Source organism: Telmatherina bonti (genome assembly GCF_933228915.1).
Source record: "Telmatherina bonti genome assembly, chromosome: 8".
In the NCBI taxonomy this organism is placed as follows: Eukaryota; Metazoa; Chordata; class Actinopteri; order Atheriniformes; family Telmatherinidae; genus Telmatherina; species Telmatherina bonti.
In genome coordinates this window covers 24,734,164-24,755,492 of record NC_136626.1, presented here as the reverse complement: position 1 = coordinate 24,755,492, position 21,329 = coordinate 24,734,164, and the positions used below count along the sequence as shown (strand labels likewise).

Genomic DNA, 21,329 nt, shown 5'->3' with positions numbered 1-21,329 from the left:
TAGCAAAATTAAAGTTTTTCTATAATGTTAAAGAAAAAAAATGTGATTTGCCTTCTTTATTTTCTGGGATAAAAAAAATTAAATATAAAAAATAAAAAGTTATAGTCAACTTGTAATTGCTCAAACATCTTTCCCAGAAAAATAATAAAACAAGAAAAAAAAAAACATGCTGATAGCATGATGGTAGCCTGTTTCCTGTTTTGTATATTGTGTGAATAATAGTACACTACAAACCACAGTCCTGTACAGGCTAAGGGGGGGCGGGGCTACATAAGAGAAAACATTCATTCATTCATTCATTCATTTTCCGAGCCGCTTATTCCAATTCAGGGTCGCGGGGAAGCTGGAGCCTATCCCAGCCGGCTTTGGGCGACAGGCAGGGTACACCCTGGACAGCTCGCCAGTCCATCGCAGTAAGAGAAAACAATGATATTAAAACAGAAATTAAGAGTGAACTGGTCAACATCAGCACAAATAAGCTGGTACTGAACAACATACAGTAACTCAATGATCAACAGGTCATTAGCATCAATCTAAATAAAAATACTGGTCACATATGGTTATTATACCTCGGTTATTATAATAAGTTTTAAAGATGTTTTGTCTGAGACTCTTATTAGGACTAAGGTTAATTCATCTTACTCATTAAAATGTGATTCTTTCAGTTTTCCTTTACATTATGTGAAAGTTTTAAAGCTTGATATTCAGAATTTGGCACAGACTCTTTTTGTTGAAGGAACAGATTTTCTTTCCATTTAAAGGCCTCAATGAGATCAGGAAAACAGATATCAAGTGTTATTTTAGTTGCTTTTGGGAATTTATATAAACGGAAGTGACTATTTTAATTCAGAATTTGATATATTTCATTTAAACAGTTTGTTTATTATATTTACAGGAACTAAATGAACAAAACGAATATAGTCTCATATGTATCACAATAAAGCACAAAATTTAGACCTCTATTCAAACCATGACTGAGAACTATTAAAGGTTTGACTTCCTCTGATTGTTCATATTTCATATCATGTTGTTGGTGATTAAAGTCCCAAATGTTTGCAGTTTTATTTTGAGAAAGGAAGTGACACAATCTGCATTCTCAAGTATGTATTGTCTTCTTGCTGGATATCTAAAAGAACAAATAAAGGACTATGTGTTGATGAACAGGCAATTGTATTGTGCAACAGAGACCAAATCCTATTGCAACTGCTAATATAACTTACATACAGTTTTATATGTCTTTATGTCATATTTCACTATGGTAACTGTTAACTCATTTGTTGCTATGAAATAACTGAACATCTCTAAACCAGCTGATTGTCCAACAAGCCACAACAGAGACTGTGATATTACAGTCAAGTCGTCACTTTACTGAGTGTGGAAATGGAGAAGAGTATTGAATGCGTTTAATTATGTCTAAAAGTGGAGTTCCAGCTGCATTGCTCTTTGATTTACAAGGTATGTAAAAAATGAGAAAATCAGAACTGTATGTGGAGTTTATCTTGATTAAAACATTGAAAAGAGGTCACAGCAGACACTTGAAGGACCATCTAACTAAAGCATTAAGAAGCAAAGTTTTCATTGAAAGGGACCATTTGGTCAGCAAGAGATCAGTTTACTGAATCAATGTAGAGGGTGTATTCTCTATCAATGACCCAGGAACTAAATGTACGCTACCTTGTATCTTGTTGCCAGATTATAACGATCCAGCTCCAACCTTGTACTCTGCAGACAGACTAAAAAGGATCTACAACTTTGATTGGAAAAACACAAACCTCTTCTGCTTTAGAGAGACACTTTAATATCCAAACTAAACACCCACAGATGAAGAGAACAGCTAAAATATCCCCTTATTTAAAAGTGAAAAGATGAATATAAAGATAAAAAGATTTAACATTGCTAGAAATGTAGTGATGTGTGACTTAAATGGGGGTTTTTCCCTGACACCACTTTTACAGCTCTACTAGAGTCCATGGATGCTTTCTTGGATGTTTTTTTTAGATCCAGGCACCAGTACACCAGTATATGCAGTTGCAGTTTGGACGTCTGCTGTCCCTCATCATCTTAGAGTTTCCTTTTAAAGATGCTGTAAGTAGGGTTTGGGTCACGGAGTTAAATGTTAACTTGCACAAGAATTTGCCCAATTTCCGACTTTTCATTTGGAACTTGGAACTTGTGAAATAATGTGGCTGAAGCTCCCTGAGGAGTTTCCCTTCAAACAAGCTGACCTGAGAAATCAATCATCAAACCTAGCTGAGACAATAACACAACACAAAACAAGCAAAGTCATCCACAGAAAAACTGACACAAAAATGTTTTTTGTTTTTTTTAAAAAAAAAACTACAGATGTGAACAGTTTAATGAGGTGACCAACTTTAATTTATGCTTTTTAAAACTACACCCAAAAAGGCACTTTCTTTCACTCCTATTATTCCTTTTGATCATATTATTGGTGGCTTTAACCATGTTGGTGGTTGACCAACATCTAAAGTTGATAATGCCTTCAAAGATGGGTGAGGCCTTCCTTAACCTCGCTTGCTAGTCAATCATTATTCAATCAAGCTCCAATAAAAGGAAAAGAAAAACTACTCAAAAGTAAAACAGAAACATTCATGAAATGAAAAAAATCTACAAAGTGTTCAAAGCAGCTTACATGTTAATCAAAACAACTACAGTACAACAATACTGAATATAATTTAGGCAGGTTTGATGATACATGTAAAACATAAATAAATAAATAAAACATATTCAAAATTGCTCCTAACAACTTCGGTTGTTGAAAAAAATCTTAGTTATGACCAGAAGATGGCAGAGAAGTCTCAGCTTTAAAATGGATTCTTTCACCATGCAGTCCCCCTGCTGTTCCCTTTCCATGCAATACTCTCTATTTGATTAACATGTTGTAAAACATTTGTGAATTTCTGGACGCAACCAGCTTTTTAATGCATTCAGCGTTGTTTAGAAATTTGCAAAAGTCAAATAAAGCTGCAAATCAGGGTATGTGCACATAAGATTACCTACTTAGCTCCATGGGGCAAAACTAATATTGGGGGGGGGGGCATGGTGTTTGTCATGCAAACAGGGTTCAGTGTTAATGCATACTCATGAGGCAAAGTATTACACACATGGCTGAATGCAACAAGCAGTGGGTAGCCTTGTGTGTGACCGTTAGTGGGAAACATCCAGACTGCCTGAGAGTCACAGGCACCTCAGCCGAGTCATACTGGTGTTAACGCATGCAAAACTGACTTCATGCCCAACCAGTAAGCCACTGTTTTACTCTCCATGCGTCTGCTCAGATGGTCATTTTCTCCTTCTATTTATTTGTGTATCCTGTGTATAACATTACGATGCTGTATAAGGTTGAGGAATATAGTTTAGTTTCAAAGCTCCCTGGCATCTCCTTCCACTTTTCTCATCCACATTGTGCTTGAGTCATCAAAACTTAGGATCAATGATCTGTAGAGAGGAATGGAGGGGAACCGCTGAGGGGATCGTGTTCGTCTCTCTGGATGCTCGGCTGTGCGTAAACGCGTCAAACTATCAGATAGCCAAAGAGGAGGCAGACGAGGAAGTCAGGAGGAGGGACCAGAAGCCCTGGCGTGGAGTGAGCAGAGGGAAGAGTGTTTGCTGGACTCTCCGGACGCCTCCGGAGCTGAGAAGTTGGGCTGACATGCGCGCTAAGCGGCGCAAGAATTAAGAGGCGTTGCGTATATCTGCTAAAACGTGTGGTATCTTTTTCCACTTATTATATTTATCTATTTATTTTTTTAAGGAAATTTCCGCACTTCTATTGTCGATGCCAGCACAGGTAGAAGGGATCCCGGAAGAACACGTCGGGCAGGTTGCCAGGTCATTTGCATAGCTTGTTCTTTTATTCCAAAGTGAGAAAACATCAATGGGCATGTTTACGCTGTCCGAAAAGTAGTTCTTTCTCTGTCAGATTTGATAAGTAATGAACACAAAGAAAATGAAGGACACGAGGAAGAAGACCCTGTATGTGGTGATGGATGTGCTGTGCGTACTTGTTGGTAAGTTCTGGACACTAAGTGTTGAGCTGTGCGTCAGCGTTTTGTGCTTCTTTTATCCAAGGACTGCGTGTTAGTGTTGTCAGCAAGTCATTGTGACAATATTTTCATTTCCACCAGTTCTGACCGTAAAGAAATGTGTTTCTGTTTGGCACTGAGAACAAAAACTTGGCGACTAGTTTAATAATAAAAGCGGATGTTTGTTTCTTTGCACTTTAATCTGACATCTACATTTTGCCTCCATTTGAGGTTTTTCTTTACTTTGTTCCTGTTTACTAAAGGAAAAAGTATGTCACGCTTTGGAAATGATCCACACTGTAAAGGGACATTAAAGGGCAGCATGCATGTCAAAACAAGGAAAACTCCCAGTGGTCCTCCTCACGATTCGCTTTTGTTGCTCTCACACGCTGCAAACTGCAGCCTACATACTCACCAACAACTCTGCAGGACCTGACTGATCCTCAGGAAGCAAAATGTTTGTTTATGGAAATTTGATATGCATGTGTGCACCCTGCATTTTCCTCATTTTCTGCAATATTTTGTCTGCCAAAAGTCTTGTGAAGAATGTTCCCACTTGCCACACGGTGCAGATTTTCCATATATGACTTCCACTTGTGTTTCACAGAGGTTCTTTTGAGTGTATCTTCACCCCCCTGTCATTTTTCAAAGGGACAAGCATTTTTACAAAGTGATTCCATACCTATAAAAAAAAATATATATGTTTTGGTTACATTATGCACATTGTCATGAATTTTTTTTCCAGTGCTGTTTATTCAGATTTTTTAAACATAAAAACATGCAACTATTCACAATTTCTTTCTCTTCTTCCTCCAGAATATCAGCTTCTCAGTATTGTTAGTAAATTGAACAGCTCACTACAAAGAGACTCACTACAATAAATAACTTAAAATCACTCAACGAAGCTTCATAGACACTTAAAACTATTTTTTCAATGAAAAATGTATTCCAAACAACCTATAGGATCTCTTAGACAACTTAAATTAATTCAAATAGATTAAAAATGACTAAGCATAAAATAATCCAAATAACCCAACACAGAAGGTTTTTTTTGTATTTTTTCCAAAGAAACTGAAAACTACTTCTTTGTGACAATAGATATTCAAGAGGACTTCTAACACAGAGAAGACTCAAGACAGTACAAAAAGACAAGTCATGAAAAACTAAACCATGACCATGAATGTGTGATTTTATCTAAATGACTAAAATAAATCGAAGTGGTTTCTGACTGTTTACATGACAACATGGTCCCTCATAGAGATGATGATAATTCTCTTTATGTCGGAAAAAAATAACAAATGTGTGAAGGGTTTCTCACCAACACCCCCGAGACGTTGTTTTGAAGCGCAGCCGCAGTGCTGGAGTGCGTTTGTGAAATGTACCACTGTGGTGGAATATTGGTTTTCTGTGGTAATGCTACAAGCCCACGGCAGGCTTGTGTTATGCAGTGTTCTGGTGTTTGCTGGTGTGTCCGTCTCTTGTGTCTGCGCTGGTGATGGTGCTGAAGCTGGAAGGTGAACGGTGGTACCGATTAGGTTCTGCCTCCAACTTTTAGAAAGCTTGGGGAATTTTTCCATCTGTGGAACATCCACGGACATTTTGCCAGCACAAGTCTGGAATTAATGCCTGGGTTGGGTTGGTCGGTCGTGTCTGGATGACAGTAACCCACCCTTTTTCCTCCAGCTTCCTTCTTGCCACCCACATCATTCACCTAAATAATCATCGACCTAACCCCAAGCTTATGTGAGGTTGCACCAGACATGTAATAACAGCATGAGAGCTTGTAATTATGCTGACCATTACCATAAACAGAAACACAGTTTGGAATAAGGTTTTGTCTGTGTTTTGGAATTATTAATACTTTCATTTTATTGGCCTGTACAGTACTTAGTGAGCAGATTGTGTCAGTGTCTCTTTGATTTCCTTTTGTTTGGAAATCCAACGACCTAATTACAACAGCAGCCACAATAATACAGAGATTTCTTTGGCTTGCGCGCTGCTGCTCACACCCTGCCCTGCCCAGGTCAAACTATCAGTTGTTGATTTTATGAATGAATGAATCTTCTCTCCTTTATTTTCCACATATGACACCTAACTAAACAGGTTAATGTAGAAATCTTAAGTGTTAGCTTAGCTCTTTCTTCCTGGCGTACTGTCGGCCTTGTCTCCTGTCTGACTTTGTTGCCACTTACATTTGCACCATCTGAGTTTTTCAAATCTGCGTCGCTGTCTTGAAATTTGGCATTCATTGTGAGTTCTCAGCGTCTCTTCTCTAATGCTGTTTTTCTTCTCAGTGTCCTCCCTCCCCCTCCCCTCCCCGTGTCGGTGTAAGTTAACACTCAGCACAAATATGGTGGGTTTTTGCCCAGTGAGCAGAGAGGACACACCAGGCACCTTTCCCTGCCCACAGCTCATGCTCATAGGTGCAGCGCTGCAGGTGGAGGAGCTGTAGGAGGAGTCACAGTTCAATTCAATTCAATTCAACTTTATTTATATAGCGTCAAATCACGGCAATGCCATCTCAAGACGCTTTACAGACAGAGGGGAAAACATAATGAAGGCCAATTCATAATAGCCTATATAAGGAAACCAACAGATTGAGTTGAGTCCAACTCAATCTCCCATCCTGAGCAAGCACACTGGCAACAGTGGGAAGTTCAAACTACTGCATGACTCAAGCGCTGCTGCAGGCAAAATAAATGGCAATTATATGTGACTCATGGCCTTTAGGCGAAACCCTGGTGTTGCACACACTCACGCAACCTTTGGGTTTTCTCTGTTCTCTCTTTGTTGTGCCGTTATTCGCCGCAGGCGGTGACATACCTGTTATTTACTATTTAACTTTGCAGAGTCACAGCTCTTAATAAAAGATACCATGGGAAGGGGGGGAGCATACCAACAAAGTTGGGTTTGTTTTCAGCTGTTTCTCATCTGCTACATCAAAAAACGTAATTCTCATTGTTTTGTTTGAATATTGACTGAATTTTTACCTAAAATAGTTGAGTATTCTCCCAGCGCTTTCAAATGTTTGTGCTGTTTGTGTGCTATTTTCTTCTCATTAGACTGGTTGTTGTGAGCGTAGTGTTTGCTGGTTGGAGCTTGTTGGTAGAAACGTGTTTCAGTGTCTCCTGGGAGCTGGGCCTCTCATGTGGGTTATGTTGGGAAGACTCATTGTCCTGAGTTCTCAGAGAAAAGCTATGAAGATGCATAGTGGGAATGGTTTTCCTCTGGAGACTTGTGTCATGGAAACTACGGGAACAAACAAGCACACCCCTCTGAGAAAAATGAACCCGTTTTGTTTTTGTCGTTTTTCTTGCCATTTAAAGATGATTTTAAATGCGTAGCTGTAAATAAGATTCCAAGTATAATTTAGAATATTGCTTTAATCTATGATTATTCATAGTTTGATCATTCCTACAATGTATTCAAAACGTTTGTTATAATAATAATTGTAAATGTATTAAACTGACAACAAAGATATAACAGGTGAGTTTTAAACAGGGGTGCCCAGCTCTGGTCCTAGAGGGCCACAATCCTGCTGGTTTTCCATGTATTCCTGTTCCAGCACACCTGACTCAAACTAATCACACATTGTGCAGAACTTCATTGGCTGTTGGATCTCTTTAATGTAGGCCAGATGTGTTAGAACAGGGATACATAAATAACCTGCAGGGCAGCGACCCTCAAGGACCGACTTTGGGCGCTTCTGGTTTTAAAGGTTTGATCGCATGAACTTTGCATTTTATCGGAAACCCAACAGGGGACATCCGCTGAACTTCCTATTGAGTTAAATAAGAAGTTTTTTTTTCCCCCTTTATCTTTTAGAGAGCATGATTGTATTCTCATGTAGAGTAAAATAGAAAATAATCCAGAATATAATTTAGGCTGTTAATATTCTTTCATTTGTAGCCTTGCATTCACATAGACCATTTGTTGCCAGTGTTATTCCTACCATGCTTTTCTGTTTACTTTGCCTATTACCAGAGTAGTCCAGGGGTTGCATCTGAATACTGGGGCCAAAGGTTACAGATGTTCAGGATTTGTAGGATGTAAATAATTAAAAGGGACACAACTGATACTAATAATAAACATTACTACATCAAAAGCAGTGAGCAGTGCATAACCTACTGTGTACTCTTAAGGGTAAAAATGCTCAATTAAACTTACTTATTGGTGTTTTTTCTTTACAATCTACTGCTTTTTTTTTTCAGCCCATTTGTAGTTTCTGATCATTCATTTCTTATTCTGTTCCAACTGTAGAATTAGAGCCACCTGCCGTTCATATTGATCAACCAGCCAATAACCACATTAAAGTTGTAGGAAATGAGGAAAATCCTCTTTACTTAGTAGATTTTCTGAAAATGCAGCTGAAATATACAATATGTTTGGATGGAAACTTATTTCCTTTCTGGCATTGTGTACAGTAGATGTGGCATGGCAGACTACAGGAAGCGTAATTGATGTTCTTTCATTTTCCTCCTGTCAGAAGATACAAATTCCGATTTGCCATCTGTCCCTGAATGCATCAATGGTAACAGCTGATACAAAACAACAGTAAAATGTTAACCTCATAAGCAAACAAAAGAATGGAGCTGCTGGGAATTCTAGAGTTTATGGAGCCGATACGTGATGAAGAATTACGACATGAGTTTTCAGTGGTGTTATTGTGTAGGCAGGTATTGTTATGTGAGGGGTTTAACTACTTTGGTCAGTTCAGCAGCTGATTCACAAGACTATGTCTAAAACACAGATTGGAAGTATGCCAGCTTTAATGCCAAAGACAGACAAAGGAAGAGTATGTGAGAATAAAATTCCTTTGTCTGCAGATTGGCATTAAAGCTGGCATACTTCCAATCTGTGTTTTAGACATAGTCTTGTGAATCAGTTGCTGAACTGGCCAAAGTACTTAAACCCCTCACATAACAATACCTGCCTACACAATAACAGAAAGGATTTTTCTGTCAGTTTGGTGTGCAGTCTGAGCTCTTAGACTACTTAATGTGTGCTTGCTCATTCTGCTGTTGCGTGATCCGAGAGATCTTTTGCTCAACAGATTTAAGAAGAGACAGACCCTGATGAAGAGGGAGGAGGAGTGAGAGAAGCTGCGAGTCACTCCAAGTTCTCGAAATAATCCATTTATTCCAGTGGATTTCATAAAGGTGAAATGCTAAAAATGCCTCTTAGCATCCTTAGTTTTTCTCTCTCAGCAGGGTTCTTCTTCATTTGTCCTATATGTTTAGACGACTCAGCTAGCTGACAGATAGCAAGGAGGAAGCAGAAGTCCCGTCCTCTTCCTGTTTTAGTGGGGTAATTTCAAGGCATTCATCCTTTGTACCATAAACGGAGGCATCCTTTTCCAAGGACATTTTGTATCGGCAGTTATTCTTCCTCTTTACCTGGAAATGAAAAGAAATGTCAAAGTGAAGGAAGAAGACACAGTTATACTTTAGTTCATTTATGTAATATAATGATAAACATTAATCTGTGTTATGTAGAGTTAGTTTATGGTGTTAAAAAAAAAAAAGCAACAGTCAGCAGTATGTTTAGTTCACCGTCTGAGAAGGTCAGTAGCGTTCAGTATAGATGTACACATCATGCTGTCTTTTAACTCCTCCCGCAGGCTTTTCTGGTTTAGGGTTAAACCTGTGTGGCCCACTTCTTTGATCCCCCTCTAAACCCAGACTCTTTGATTGCCAGCCCAGATTTAGCTGCTCTGGCCCAGCCTTGCCCACCACCCCGTCTCCTTCTGCTCTGCTTGAAGCTAAGCATGCGTAAATGATGGACAGAGTCAAACAGTGGGATTAAAAACGAAGAATGGGCCTCAGCAGCAGCAGGATTTAGTGTGACTGGTGAAGTTGGGCGTTCCTCATGTGAATTAGAATTCCAGAGGCCAACGCCGGCAGAGGTTGTAAGCTCAGCACATACCTTCCACATTAGTCAGTCCAACTTGGGGTGAGACAGTCAAAAAGAGGGAGGGTTTAGTTGTTCTGTTGCCGCAAGCGGACCTTTTAAAGATCTGTATAATCAGCTGATAACTTTATACAAAAGTTTATTCGACTGCAGAGAAGAAACAAAAAAAATGTGAACGCGAGGAGGAAAAAGACCTGCCTGTGTCCTTGTCCTCTGCGTGATGGGATGGACTGATGGTTAAGATGGGAGAATTTGCCTTTACAGTATGAAATGTGTTGAAAGAAGAAATGGTGAAACATGAGATGAAACAAGAGCTGCCAACAGAAGGAAAAGATCAACACAAAACGGGACATAATACAGAAAGAGGAAACTCAGTGAGGTGTGAATGACCTTGATGCTAAAAAGGCAGGAAACGAGAGTGGAAGAAATTAGATGGAAAGGGAAAATGTTCCAGCTGTGACCCTGAAGGAAAGTTTTAGACCAAGCAGGGCAGCCCAGGGGCATGTGAACAGGCCTCTCGCACCACACACATACATGGCACATACACACCTCAAAGTATGCATAATGAAAACCCAGACTGTATGTTTTTCCGATTGAGGAAAGTAATTGTCCGTCTACATGGCTGTGCAGGTGCAGCAAGTTATGGCAGAAAAACAAGAACCAGTTGCTGTAAACTACTGGAGCTAATTCCAGATGAACACGAAAGCTTTGCTCAAGGTGTCACTGTTGTGTGGAAAGTGGAGTAAGACGGGCAAATATACATGTGAGAGGAGGAAACAAGTGGGAGAAGAATACAGAGACAACTGAACTTGGCTTCTCTGCTTAAGCTGCTGCCCCCGTGACCTGCCGCGGATAAGCAGCAGAGAACGGATGGATGGAACGGAACTGAAAATGGCAGGGAGGACATGTGACAAGCTTCGTATCACAGCACAGACTGGAGAGTGATTGTGGTCCAAACAGTCCTGCGTAATTGCACATCTGCCAGCTAAATAAAGCATCGCCCATAAGGACTCTATATTTACAACAGAGTGGGGAAGTGTGTCAGAGGATACTGCAGTGAAGAGAGGGGTGCTAAAAAAAATATTAAAAAAACAAGAAAAGAACAAATCAATTTATTTATAAAGCCCTTTTAACACCATTCATTCATTCATTCATTCATTCATTATCCTAACTGCTTGGTCCAATGAAGGGTCTTGGGGGAGCTGGAGCCTATCCCAGCAGTCTTCGGGCGAAAGGCAGGGCCTTTTAACACCAGCTCTTTTAAAAAAAGATAAAGGCTGCACGAGAAGAAGAAATGACTGAATAAGAAAAAAACAATGGAGGATGTGAATCAGGACCGTTGGAAAGAGAGCAGAGTGGTATCAGTTAACATTTACACCTGATTTTTTTTCTTCAGCCTCTTTTCATACACTATCAGATGCTTTTTGGTGTTTTATGTTGCAACAATGGCCATTTCAGCTTGTGGAGACACCGAGGTGCCACTGAGGATGAATGGTGATCTGCAGTTAGATAAATGAGAATGCTTCCCCTTTTGCAAACGTGAAACCAAAGCCTTTTAAAGTAGGCTCTCCTAAACCTGAGACAGGAAGCCTACATCCCTTCACTTCAGACAGGTTCCCAGTAGAGTTTCCTGACTCCCAGCTTGTGGATTAGTTTTTTAACCACATTCCAAATACGCTCCTTTTAATCTGCCAAAGCAAGATGCTTCTCAGAAAACCTAAAACGAATGCCTCCAAGTACGTATTTTTTGTTTTCCTTGAATTTTTCCGCCGCAGAAAAATCCACAATAGATGTTCAAGTTTATACCAAGACGCTCGGTCTTTAAGTGGAAGCAGTTTGAGTTTGGCTGGTGGGATTGTCTCGTGGTGTGCTGGCTGACTATTTCGTGCACCAGAGGGTCTAATTTTGTCAGCGGGCTGTGTACGTCTGCTTTTTAAGAGAATAGCTGGTTTGTTTCTTGCAGATATTATCCACACTCGTGCATACACAGCTCGAGGAGAAGTGTCGGTTGTGCCCCAGACTCTTTACATAATTTTATTTTTTTATTACACCCAGATGTGTGATATATGACTTACTAGTTAAAGTGAGTTGTCAGCTTACTTAGCGCTTCATGTAGCAATTTATTAATGTAAAACAAATAAGCTTTTACATGCCCAAGGAAGGCTCCTTTGAGGCCAGGTGCCCTGACTTCACTTGGGCCATAAACTGTGTAACAAATTGGTTAAATCCATGTTTGGCTATGAGGATTTAGTGGGCATTAAGAAAACATAACAACCATTAGCATATGACTTACAAGGTAAATATATATGAAAGGTTGATTTGGCTGTTTGAAGCTTTCTATTGGTCGAGAAAAGATGCAGTAACGTATCAGATGAGATGCTGCTTCTTATCTGAAGCTTTTGACTTTTCTCCTGTTCCCTGTGTGAAGTCCATAGATTGTATATAAAGAGATGGACGGAGCCTCCATGACGTCACCCATAGGTTTCTGAAGAGCTGAATTGAAGCTCGGTGGGCGGTTCCTACCGTCGCTATGTTGGCAGCATCATGCGCATCGTCTCGCCTGGAAAATACAAATATAGGCAAAGAGGTGGAGCTGAGAGGGGAGCTGTGAGCGTCATGCTGGATGATTGACATCGAGTGAACTCCGAGCTGCCTGTAGCTAAGAGCTAACCGAGCTAACACCAAGATAACGGGAGCTAACCAGCTAACGGTGGTAAGTAGGCTAAAGCTAAGTCACATTGTTAACCGGCTAAAAACGCGGTTGTTCTACGTTCTTACTTGAAGCTGGAGATCAGTACCTGTCAATCAAATGGACACGCCCATAAATATGCCAAACTTCGAGATTAAATTACTTTTAAACGGGCGAGTGAGAAAAAAATTCACTCCCCCCACAGTTGTCATGAAGGTAAATCTGACTTATAAACCGAAAATAGATTTTTGAACCAGGCTGTAAACATGTTTATTTCTGTCGTGAAGTTGGTCTTTTTAACATGAGAGTCTATGGGGATTTACTCTGTTTTGGAGTCAGCCCCTAGTGGATGAAGGGGGAACTGCAGTTTTATGCACTTCCGCATAGGCTTCACTTTTAACCGCCGGAGGTTGCCGCTTGGTGAAGTCACAATACCATGCAACCCCAGCGAGGAAATGACTTGTTAAAGGCGCCCACATCAAATCAATAACCTTTTTCTCTCGCTGTGTCTGCACAGGCCTTAAAACTAGCTGAATTGGTGTCTATCCAGTCTTCTTTTTTTGTTGGTTTGCATTTCCACTTTGCTTTTAATGACAATGCAAACATCCCACACTGCATCAGAAGTGTTTCCAGCTGACGTAATACTGTATGTCGAATGGAAACAGATAACATGTCACCTTGTCTGTGTCCCCCTTTGCCTGTGGTGACAACAAACACAATATGCTCCACTTAAGTTATTCACAAAGACAGCATTTCTTTTCATGTCTGGTAATACTATTTATCCAAATCATTTTAGCATGCATCACAAATTCCCTTCTTTATTCCACACATTTGGACCTGATTGTACTTAATACTATAAGAATAATTCCATGTTTAATGTGTACCAACCAAGAGAGACCTGTATGCTGTATATAGTATTAGTTATCACAGATAACCCCTGCACTGATACCCTTTTCTACTACATCTATAACATGACTCATTTGATTAAATTTGCCAACTAGGAAAGGAAAGAGTGAACCTCTCTCTCTGCATCTTGTTCCATCCTTGCCAGCTGGAAGCAGGATGCAGGATACAGATGCAGGACTTGCCACCAAAAAGCCACATCAGTAAATGCATATCAAGGTGCTCCCCTGAGGTGCCCTAGACAGGATGCTCGTAAAATTCAGGAGTCTTGATTATACATATTGTATTGTGGTTGTTGAATACGGGATTTTGTGGCACTCTGAGGAAAATAAACATGTGGGCATTGTGATTCCAGCACACCACATCCTGACATGGCTGGTACATGGTGGTTGGTGGGAATCTGTCGTGGAGGACAAGTGTCATCCAGCTGCTGCATGAAAAGAACAAAATGTTTGGAGGATGCGCGGAGGCGCTGTTGAAAATGCCTCCAGGCGTTAAAATGATTTAAAAACGAATGAATACAACATGTGTACGTAACAGTAAATCCATTATGTAGAAAGAAGTCATCCTCGGCTGCTACCATTAAGTCCGATGAGGATCTGATGATGATGTTGGTGTGAAAAATAAGAGTGAATCAGTTTTAACAGCTTTGCTGAAGACATCAGATATTTTTTTCCTTCCTTGTCTGTCCTGTCTGACATGTCTGCTCCAAAAGGTCAGGTCATAAAGGGAGTGCATGTGCAGTCATGTTCAATCAGTTGAGCTGTATTGTTGATTCTGTTCTCAGCACAAAGCCTCCACTGTGGTTTGCTTCTGAATCTTTCCTCACACAGTCAATAAGACTCTTTGTCTTCATGGTGTCTGTGAACAACATGTGTATGGTTGGCATGTTGCTAAACAATGTCCACGCTGGTCTCATGTCACCTCTAATATATTGAATGGCAAACAGGAGCAACACTTATACTGGATGCTACTGGTCTGTGTGAGAATTCAAAGATTTAAGCATTTTCTTATAGTTTGTTACAAGAGGCGGTAAAATGCAGACAGATTTAGCCTCAATGATGACACTAGCCTCAAAAGCTAAGACCACGATGACCCACAAGAAGCAACATTTGTTTTATTTACAGCAGACTGGTGTCCTGCATCCACTATGAGGTGGAATTACACACATCTTAGTGGAATTTTGATCCACCTTCCAGTTGTGTATTTTCCTTTTAGTCTTCGTCCTCTATGTCTCTCAACAGCTAGTCTCGCTGAAAATTCTCCTGGATTCATGTCAGCTGCAGACTTAGGAATGGGAGGGGTGCACCATTCATTTACACAGAAATGTAATACCATTGGAGACTGCTGCACTTCTCAGGTTTTCCCTTTCTTTTTCATACCCGTTTTTCTTGCATTTACTATGCAGCTGCTTGGTATTTCCACTGTGGCCCCTAGACTGTCTTGATGCTGGGTAATCAGGGTGGAGAATACATTCCTAACCCAGCCTGCAACTCCCCATTATTTTCACCAGTTTGTCTATTCATTTTTCCCACTGCCTCCTCTAATGAACATTAAATGAAAATAAACTCATCACTGTCCAAATTTATGGGTTTTATATTATTATTATTATTATTATTATTATTATTATAACAAACACTCTTAATCCTTTAAAATTCAGACTTTATACTGGAAAAACTATTAGATTTGTGAGTAAAAAATCTGTCACCATAAACCCCAAAGTTGGAAGGCTTGCCTATGGCTTTGCAGAGGAACAGATGAGGCCTTTCTCCCGCACACTGTTTGGATCTGCCTCAGGTTGTACTCCACAATTCCCCTCTGTGGCCTTGAGAGGGGACACAGTAATAAACAAGCAGCAGAGCACAAGTCACTTGTAATTCCCAGGAGATACATGCCATTGTAGTGGCAAAAAGTAGCAAAGTAATAAGATAACTGAATTATTATTATTATTATTATTATTATTATTATTATTAAGCATATTTTTCATAACATCCCACTACATTGTTCACAATTCCATGATGTAGCTTAATTTCAGCCTAACACTAAGTTTTTTAGAAGGTTGTCTTAGAATTTAAAGATTTACCCATGAGTGTGTGTTAGAGGGTGAAGGTGAGTGTGTGTGTGTGTGTGTGTGTGTGTGTTTTTTTTTTTGTTTTTTTTTAATGTCTGAACAACTCAAGGACATCATGGCTTCTCTCAACCCCAAGCTGCTATTTTGTCTTATTTTTAGACACAGCCACATCATTCAAAAGTGTTGCAGTTTTGTGTGTTTTCGCCTGCAGGAATTTGTGCACAGACATCTGTATATCAACTCATTGGCTTGTGTGTGTGTGTGGGTTTTCTTCACTCATGCCTCTGGTTTTGATGGAAGAACACTTTCCCACTGTTTGTTTTTGCTATTCCTTGCTGTTCATTCCCACCCTGACATTTAACTACCAAATGTTTTTTTTCCTCCTTGTGGGTTGTTTTTCATCATTGTGATTTTTAGAACCCAAAGTCCAGCAAGAGGGAAAACAACTTGGCTATCCTTAGAAAAATGTTTTTAGTTCACCTCTCAGGATCTGGAATGATGTCATGTCTGCAGACCTGTAGAAAAATAGACAAATATGTTATTACTTGAAAGTCTTTCTCTTAAATATTAAAGTCTGTCAACTCCGATCAGCTTCAAAGCAGGTCTTTCCTGTCACTTGTCTCATCCCAGCCAAACACAGATGTATTTATCTAATTTTGTGTCATTTCTCAAGCTATACTAAATAGTCTCTCCTAATCCACCTTTTCTCCTGCTTTGTTTTCACTCCAGCCGCGCTGCCCTCCATCATCATGACCATTGTGTACACACCTTATCAAAGGGGGATTTACTGTGATGATGAAAGCATCAAGTATCCCCTAAAACCAGACACCATCACTCACGGCATGCTAGCTGCCGTCACCATTTCCTGCACTGTCGTCATCGTAAGTATTCCTCAAAGCACCATAGCTGCCCTCACTCAGGAAATTTCTTTTAACTTTTAGGTAGTTGAAATAAGAATCCAAGACTGTTCACAAAACTTCAGCCGTTTGAGCAACATCCAGTGCTGTTTGCGGAACTGAAAATGTTCGTGTCAGAGTAAAAAACATATAATTATCTTCTTTTGTCCCCCAGATCTCTTCTGGAGAGGCTTATTTGGTCTACAGCAAGAGGATTTACTCAAATTCAGATTTCAATCAGTATGTGGCTGCACTCTACAAGGTGGTGGGCACCTTTTTGTTCGGATCAGTTGTCAGCCAGTCACTGACTGACCTTGCCAAGTACACAATTGGCCGTCCAAGGCCTAACTTCATGGCTGTATGCTCCCCGAAGGTCTGCACGGGTTATATGCAGGTTATCAACTGCACAGGAAGTCTGCGTAATGTCACGGAGTCGAGGTAAGAGGGAAAGAATTTTGGATGCAGTTCTGGGAGTAATTAAAGAGATTAGGAAGCAAATGGCAAAAATATCAAATTAGGTCAAAGAAAAATGGCTAATTGGTGCTGGCTTTAGAAATGGGTTAGTTCCTAAACATCCCCATGTTAAAATGTTTACTGTCTGGTGCGTAAGATGATTCTGTTCTTCAGAGCTGATTATCCTGTGTATAAAACAGCTTTATTACATCAGTTATTATAAAATGTTTTGCATTTTGTTAAGCACTGCAGTTTATGGGTTTTGCAAATGCATTTTGTCCTGGAATGATGTGTCACATTTATTTATGTAAAGACGAATCATAAACTCAGGGCTCAAACTAGCAATTTACAAAGCAAAACATTCCCGATGTTTCACATAAAACACAATAAATGATCAATAAATAGAGACAAAAAGGGAATTTAGGGACTTATTGCCATATTTCATGGAAATTATGAAATTTGATGTTTCTGACTTAAATGTGAGACATTTCATAATATGTTGTTTTTGTCATGTCTCCAGATTGTCCTTCTACTCTGGTCACTCTTCATTTGGAATGTACTGCATGCTGTTCCTAGCAGTAAGTACATCCTTACCCCTTTAACCAAAGTGTAAATATGCCTCTTTATGTGCAGGAAGAATGTAAACATGACAGTGTGTATCAGGCATTACTGTCCCCAGACGGGGCTTATCTGAGAACATACTTGTGCATCTGAATGTGTAATCAAGAGCTGTTTGTTGAGAAGGAGAAAAGCCCTATAGAGTCTGTCTGTCTGTGTGAGTATTGAAGGACAAGGCCAGAGTTCAGCAGAGGAATATGTACAGTGAGATAAATGATCTTAAGCCGTCTGCATCTTTTTCCCCCCGAAGTTAATGGTTGAATTTGTCTTTTATGCTTGTTCAGTCCTCACACTTCATGTCGTAATGTGTAAAAATCCAGGTGCCAGAACTGTCAACAAGTTCCAACCAAAGCAGGATTGTTCAGCTCAAAGAAAAGCCCAAATATCTCAAGCTTGTGTCGGTTCCCATGTTCAGCTAGGCAAATACTGCAAACAAAACAGAGCTAAGTCTCGATATCAAGTCTGTGTCCGTTGGGCTGTTTTGAGAGTGTGTGCAGTGTGGCTGAGTGGTTAGCATGATGCCAGTTATTGCACCTTTCTCTGCAGCTGAGCTGAAACTCAGGAGCATTTGTGCTGTTGCCAGGTTCAAATATTTTTTGGCACCTTTCGATTCTCATAAAAACAGCTTTTAAGGGTCTGTTCACCCAGGGTGGATATAAATTAGATGTGCACTCACCACATTTTTAGAGTTAAATCCAATTTGGAGCATAGCAGCCAATGCTGAGTCAGCAAACAAAAAGGCTTTTTGTTATCAATGTTTGAACTTAGATGGCATCATATTCATGACCCAATCGCACAATTGACATCGCACAATCTCACAATTTTTTGTTGTCGGAATTTGTTAACTTCTCATTTATTGTACTTTTTTCCTGTTCATTTCCCTCCTTTAGCTTTATGTGCAGGCAAGACTCGCGGCTAAATGGGCCAGACTTCTCCGACCCACCATCCAGTTCTTCCTGGTGGCCTTCGCGGTGTACGTGGGTTACACCCGAGTCTCTGATTACAAGCACCACTGGAGCGACGTGCTGGTGGGGCTGCTGCAAGGAGCACTTGTTGCTGTACTCAATGTGAGTCTCCAAGACGACGTCTTTCAAGGGAAACACTGGTTAATGATTCCCACATCGTGCTTCCACTGGACGGTCAATCCTTCCACCAAACCCTGCTTCTTTCATGTTCATATTGCCATTTAATCCTTTGTGAAGTAGTTCCAGCTTCACATCTTGTAACATCTCACCTTTAAATCTTACCGCTGTGGTTTTTAAACTTTTGGAAAAGAAAATATAGGTGGAGCTGTCTTGTCGTTAACAAAAAGACATCTAATGGAAATCTACTCATTTTTAAAGCAGAAAAAGGCACTGACGAAACTGGTTTTCCGCTTTATCTAATTTAAACAGTTAATTTGGAAGTAAGTGGAGTGTGACACAGCAGCATAGTGTGTCTTGATCCGAACTTACTCACAGCTGGCAGATTCTCAGCCAATAAGTCCATTCTCTTCTTTTCATCCAGCTGGGCCTCTTTATTGTTTGGCAACCTCTCTGTTTTGATTGGATCTCTGTCAGCACTGCTTTGAGGAAATGTTGGAGTGGCAGCTTGTGTGTTTCTGTCTTGGTGTGAGTTCATGTATGATTAATTGGGACCAGAGCAGACACTTTTGGCCTTCGCGGTGCTTTTAAAGACCCTCTGGGCACAGTGTTTTATGGCTTACAGGGGTTGTGCCTGCTCTCTGTGTGTTCCTCTCAGATGCGAGTGTCCGTTTGTCATTTACATGCCGTTTGCAGACTTCTTTAGTCTTGTGTGATCACAGTTTCCAGTCTGGCCCTACGTCCTCTATATCCCTTTACATGTTTACACTGCAATTTCAGTGGAAAAAATATCTCCTTATGTTTGTCCTCTTCTCTGTTTCTATCCTTCCACAGGTTCGCTTTGTGTCAGATTTCTTTAAGCAACGACTTCCACGTTGCACAAGGCCAGACGCAGCTGATAGCGAGGAGCCGGAGAGGAAACCAAGCCTGCAGATTGCAGACTCTGAGCACAGCAACCATTACAACTACCACAACAATCCTGGCCCTTTGTGATAAGGCACGGACACTTGGCTGCAACCTGCAGACCCCAGTCCTGTGTGACAAGTTCAAATAGGGGGCTACAACCACATTTAGTTCAGGTAAAAAACTTGGCTCATCTGCAGTCGTGACTCTGCAGGCTGCCTAGTAAATTCCAGTGCCTTTGTGAGCTCTACAATCAGCCTGTTACTTTTCTGTTGGAAAAGTAACAGGCCCCCCCCCCCCCCATCCCAGCTCCTTTTCTTTGTGTCAACCACCTGCTTCACTGGACTGACCGAGGGGGCCGTATCCAGTCGCCAGGTGCCTCGGCCCCCACCTTAAGACACCATGATGACCTCCTTTTCTCCTGTACGAGAAAGGGAACAAGTTTTGTTTCTTTTTTTTTTTGTTTGTTTGTTTTTTAAGACGTTGTTGTTGTTCATGTTAAACTTTTAATGTTGCATTTAGCTAAAGACTCCAGACTCACTGAAACAGAGCTGGAACACACTGTTGCCTTATTGGATACTTGTGACCAATGTGTCATCAGACAAGTCACTCTCAGCTATTTAATCTGTTTCTCATGTTGCACTCTTCACACACAATCCTACAGTCAGTTTCAGATAAAGAAAAGATCTGCATGACGGTGATTAGCAGTGGAATCAGCAACAGTTTCATGTTTCAAAGCTCTCTTTTGTTTTGTGTCGCTTACTGAAGCTTTTTTTTTTTTTTTTTTTTTTTAAACTTTTTCATGTTGAGATCCACATTTGTCAGCAGAGACTGGGCAGAAGTAAAACTGCTTATTTGTGAATGTTTAGATGTGCTGGTGGATATTCAGTTTTTGGATTGGCTTGATTTCAGTGCACCTTAAACTGGCTTCGCACCAGACCAGAGCAATGTTGCACAAGCTAAAGAGTTCGCAGCAGACCATCCGCCGTATATCAGCTTAACCAACATGTCAGAATACAGCCATATTTCTCACACTCGTACAATATAACTTACTTATTTCGGTAACCTTTTTTTTTTTCTTTTCTTTTCACCAATTCTTGTACAAATTGGCAGCCTTCTCTAAACTTTCTTCTTGCTTGTGCCAACTAGCTTTACATTTCAATACAGTTATGTCCGAACATGGGCCAAATTCACTATGAATGATAGTAATGCTGTTTTTTTTAATATTATGCTTAATTGTAAAGGTTAGGGAAGATTTATAATCCCCTGTTTAAAAATGGACTGCAGACTTGGAAACCATTTTTGCATAAAGCTTTGGTTTCAGCTGAACATTATTCCAGCACTACCACTACATTCCCAGTGAAATATAAAGAAATTTGTCCTCCTTTTTCTTTTTATTGTATCATTTTATTTTAAATAATCAGAAAAAGACAAGACCGCCATTTTGAAAATGGTGTTTAATTTATTTCAAATGCAAAAATGTATTTTTACTTGCAAAAAAAAAAAAAAAAAAAAAAAAAATTAGTTTACTCTTACAAGGCTGAAAATGTCAGCTCTGTTAAGGTTTTTGTGCAATCGCCCCTGCTTGCCACTATGAGCCACAAATACTATATCTATTGCAATGAAATATGAGTTGTGTTTCTTGAAGGATCTGTTTGTGTCCATGTATGCATCTGTGCCTTCACTTTAAGAAGTTTTAACTTGTACAGAGCAGTGTGCCTTGGCTCATGATTTTGCAGATTTGTCTCTTGGATTTGCCAA

At 40.1% G+C, this 21,329-nt stretch overlaps 1 protein-coding gene across 1 annotated transcript; it reads left to right on the top strand.

Moving 5' to 3' along the window:
* The first annotated feature begins 3,669 nt into the window (after positions 1 to 3,669).
* Positions 3,670 to 19,726, top strand: plpp2b (phospholipid phosphatase 2b). Its single transcript, XM_079245769.1, has 6 exons — positions 3,670 to 4,028; positions 16,346 to 16,497; positions 16,688 to 16,950; positions 17,486 to 17,543; positions 18,474 to 18,650; positions 19,500 to 19,726. Exons 1-6 carry the CDS (start codon positions 3,953 to 3,955, stop codon positions 19,656 to 19,658), a joined length of 885 nt encoding a protein of 294 aa, XP_079101895.1. The 5' UTR covers positions 3,670 to 3,952; the 3' UTR covers positions 19,659 to 19,726.
* Positions 19,727 to 21,329: the final 1,603 nt, after the last annotated feature.

Bases quoted from the DNA above. Each gene is read 5' to 3' on its own strand.
- plpp2b (XM_079245769.1), top strand. From the start codon at position 3,953: ATGAACACAAAGAAAATGAAGGACACGAGGAAGAAGACCCTGTATGTG. The intron at 16,498-16,687 runs GTAAGTATTCCT...TTTGTCCCCCAG, and splicing joins TTTCCTGCACTGTCGTCATC to ATCTCTTCTGGAGAGGCTTA. The intron at 16,951-17,485 runs GTAAGAGGGAAA...TCATGTCTCCAG, and splicing joins CGTAATGTCACGGAGTCGAG to ATTGTCCTTCTACTCTGGTC.